General features: G+C 43.6%; 1 protein-coding gene across 1 annotated transcript; it reads left to right on the top strand.

Annotated features, from left to right (window-relative positions):
* The first annotated feature begins 803 nt into the window (after positions 1 to 803).
* LOC109209986 lies at positions 804 to 1,121 on the top strand. Its single transcript, XM_019373357.1, has one exon. The coding sequence runs from the start codon at positions 804 to 806 to the stop codon at positions 1,119 to 1,121; it is 318 nt and encodes a 105-aa protein (XP_019228902.1).
* Positions 1,122 to 2,044: the final 923 nt, after the last annotated feature.

The raw sequence follows: 2,044 nt of genomic DNA, 5'->3' as shown, positions 1-2,044 counted from the left end.
GATATCGACAGGGAACCAAGGTCGAACAGTGAACGGTATCAGCCATGTGTCGCAGATCGGAGAAACAATGGTCCGGGGTGCAACCCTCCTCGGAACGATTGAAGAAATGATTGAGGGAAAAATTCTAGGGACTTATGAGTAAGATTGGTTTTGACAAACATACCAACCCCGCGGAAGCACCTCGATTATCGGAGTATAATTTCAGTATTGATGCATCGGGGATTGTATCAGCTATCGACAGGATCAAAGACACCAGGTGGCCCAGACCTATACAAACTAACCCTTCCCAAAGAAACCCGGACTTTATGTGTAAATATCATGGCACGCATGGCCATAGGACCGAAGACTGCAGACAGTTGAGGGAGGAGGTAGCTCGATTGTTCAACGAAGGCCACCTTCGAGAGTTCCTCAGTGATCGAGCTAAGAATCATTTCAGAGAAAGAGACGCCAACAGAAAGAATGAGCTGGATGAACCGCATCATGTAATTCATATGATCGTTATCAGGGTCGATGTTCCACAAGGGCCTATATTCAAACGCACCAAGGTGTCAATCACCAGAGAAAAGAGGACTCAGAGCTATGTGCCTGAAGGCGTCCTATCAATCGATGACGAAGAAGCGGAGGGCATTTCTCAACCGCACAACGACGCCCTAGTAATTTGTATTTTGCTTAATAAAATTCAAGTTAAATGTGTTCTAGTGGATCTAGGTAGTTCAACAAACATAATTAGATCGAGGGTCGTAGAGCTGCTCGGCCTGTAGGACCAAATTGTGCTTGCATCTCGAGTCCTAAACGACTTCAACATGGCAAGTGAAACAAGGAAGAAGGAGATAATCCTACCAATAAACATGGCTGGGACCATCCAAGATACTAAATTTCATGTCATTAAAGGCGATATGATATATAATGCACTACTCAAGAGGCCATGGATCCACAACATGAGGGAAGTACCGTCGACCCTTCACCAAATGATTAAATTCCTGACAGTGGATAGTATGAAAACAGTTTACGGGGAACAACACGCTGCAACAGAAATGTTTGTAGTTGATGAGTTGACGCCGATATCTGCGCCCTCTACCTCAGAAAAATCGAGCACCAAAGATAAGCAGATGGCCAAATAGCAATCATGGTCACCAGCTTCGGCCAAATCGGAAAATTAGGTAATCGAAGAAGAAGAAGAAGAGGATTTCCTTGCTCCTCGAACTTTCGTTGTTCCCGAAGAATCAGATGCAACCAAGTCAACGGTTGAAGAGCTAGAACAGGTGATATTGATAAACCAATAGGAACGGGGTTAATCCCCGAACTCAGGAAAAACTCATTCAATTTCTTATCGATAACATGGATTGTTTTTCTTGGTCCCATTTAGACATGACAGGAATCCTACTGGAGATAACAACACATCAGTTAAGCCTCGACCCCAGGTTAAAACCGGTGAAGCAAAAGAGAAGGTCCCAGTCCAAGGTGAAACATACATTCATAAAAGATAAGGTAACTAAACTTCTTAAAATATGGTCCATTCGGGAGGTAAAATACCCTGAATGGTTAGCCAATGTAGCTGTAGTCCCGAAAAAAGGGAACAAACTTAGAATGTGCGTAGATTACAAGGATTTAAACAAGGCATGCCCTAAAGACTATTTTCCATTGCCTAACATCGATCGCATGATCGATGCCACGGCTGGCCAAGAGATCCTTACCTTTCTCGATGCCTATTCCGGGTACAATCAAATTCAGATGAACCCGGAAGACTAGGAGAAACCTCGTTTATCACTAAGTATGGAACATAGTGTTACAATGTACTGCCCTTCAGAATAAAAAATGCAGGAGCTACATACCAATGCCTAGTTAACAAAATGTTTGAGGAACAGATAGGTAAATCAATGGACGTTTACATTGACGATATGTTGGTTAAGTCCCTGCGCGCATAGGACCACTTAACTCATTTGCAGGAAACATTCGAGATCTTGAGGAAGTACAACATGAAGCTTAACCTAGAAAAATATGGCTTCGGGGTCGGCTCGGGCAAGTTCCTCGGCTTCATGGTGTC

This window comes from Nicotiana attenuata, unplaced genomic scaffold, assembly GCF_001879085.1.
Source record: "Nicotiana attenuata strain UT unplaced genomic scaffold, NIATTr2, whole genome shotgun sequence".
In the NCBI taxonomy this organism is placed as follows: Eukaryota; Viridiplantae; Streptophyta; class Magnoliopsida; order Solanales; family Solanaceae; genus Nicotiana; species Nicotiana attenuata.
This window is presented reverse-complemented; position numbering and strand designations above follow the sequence as displayed.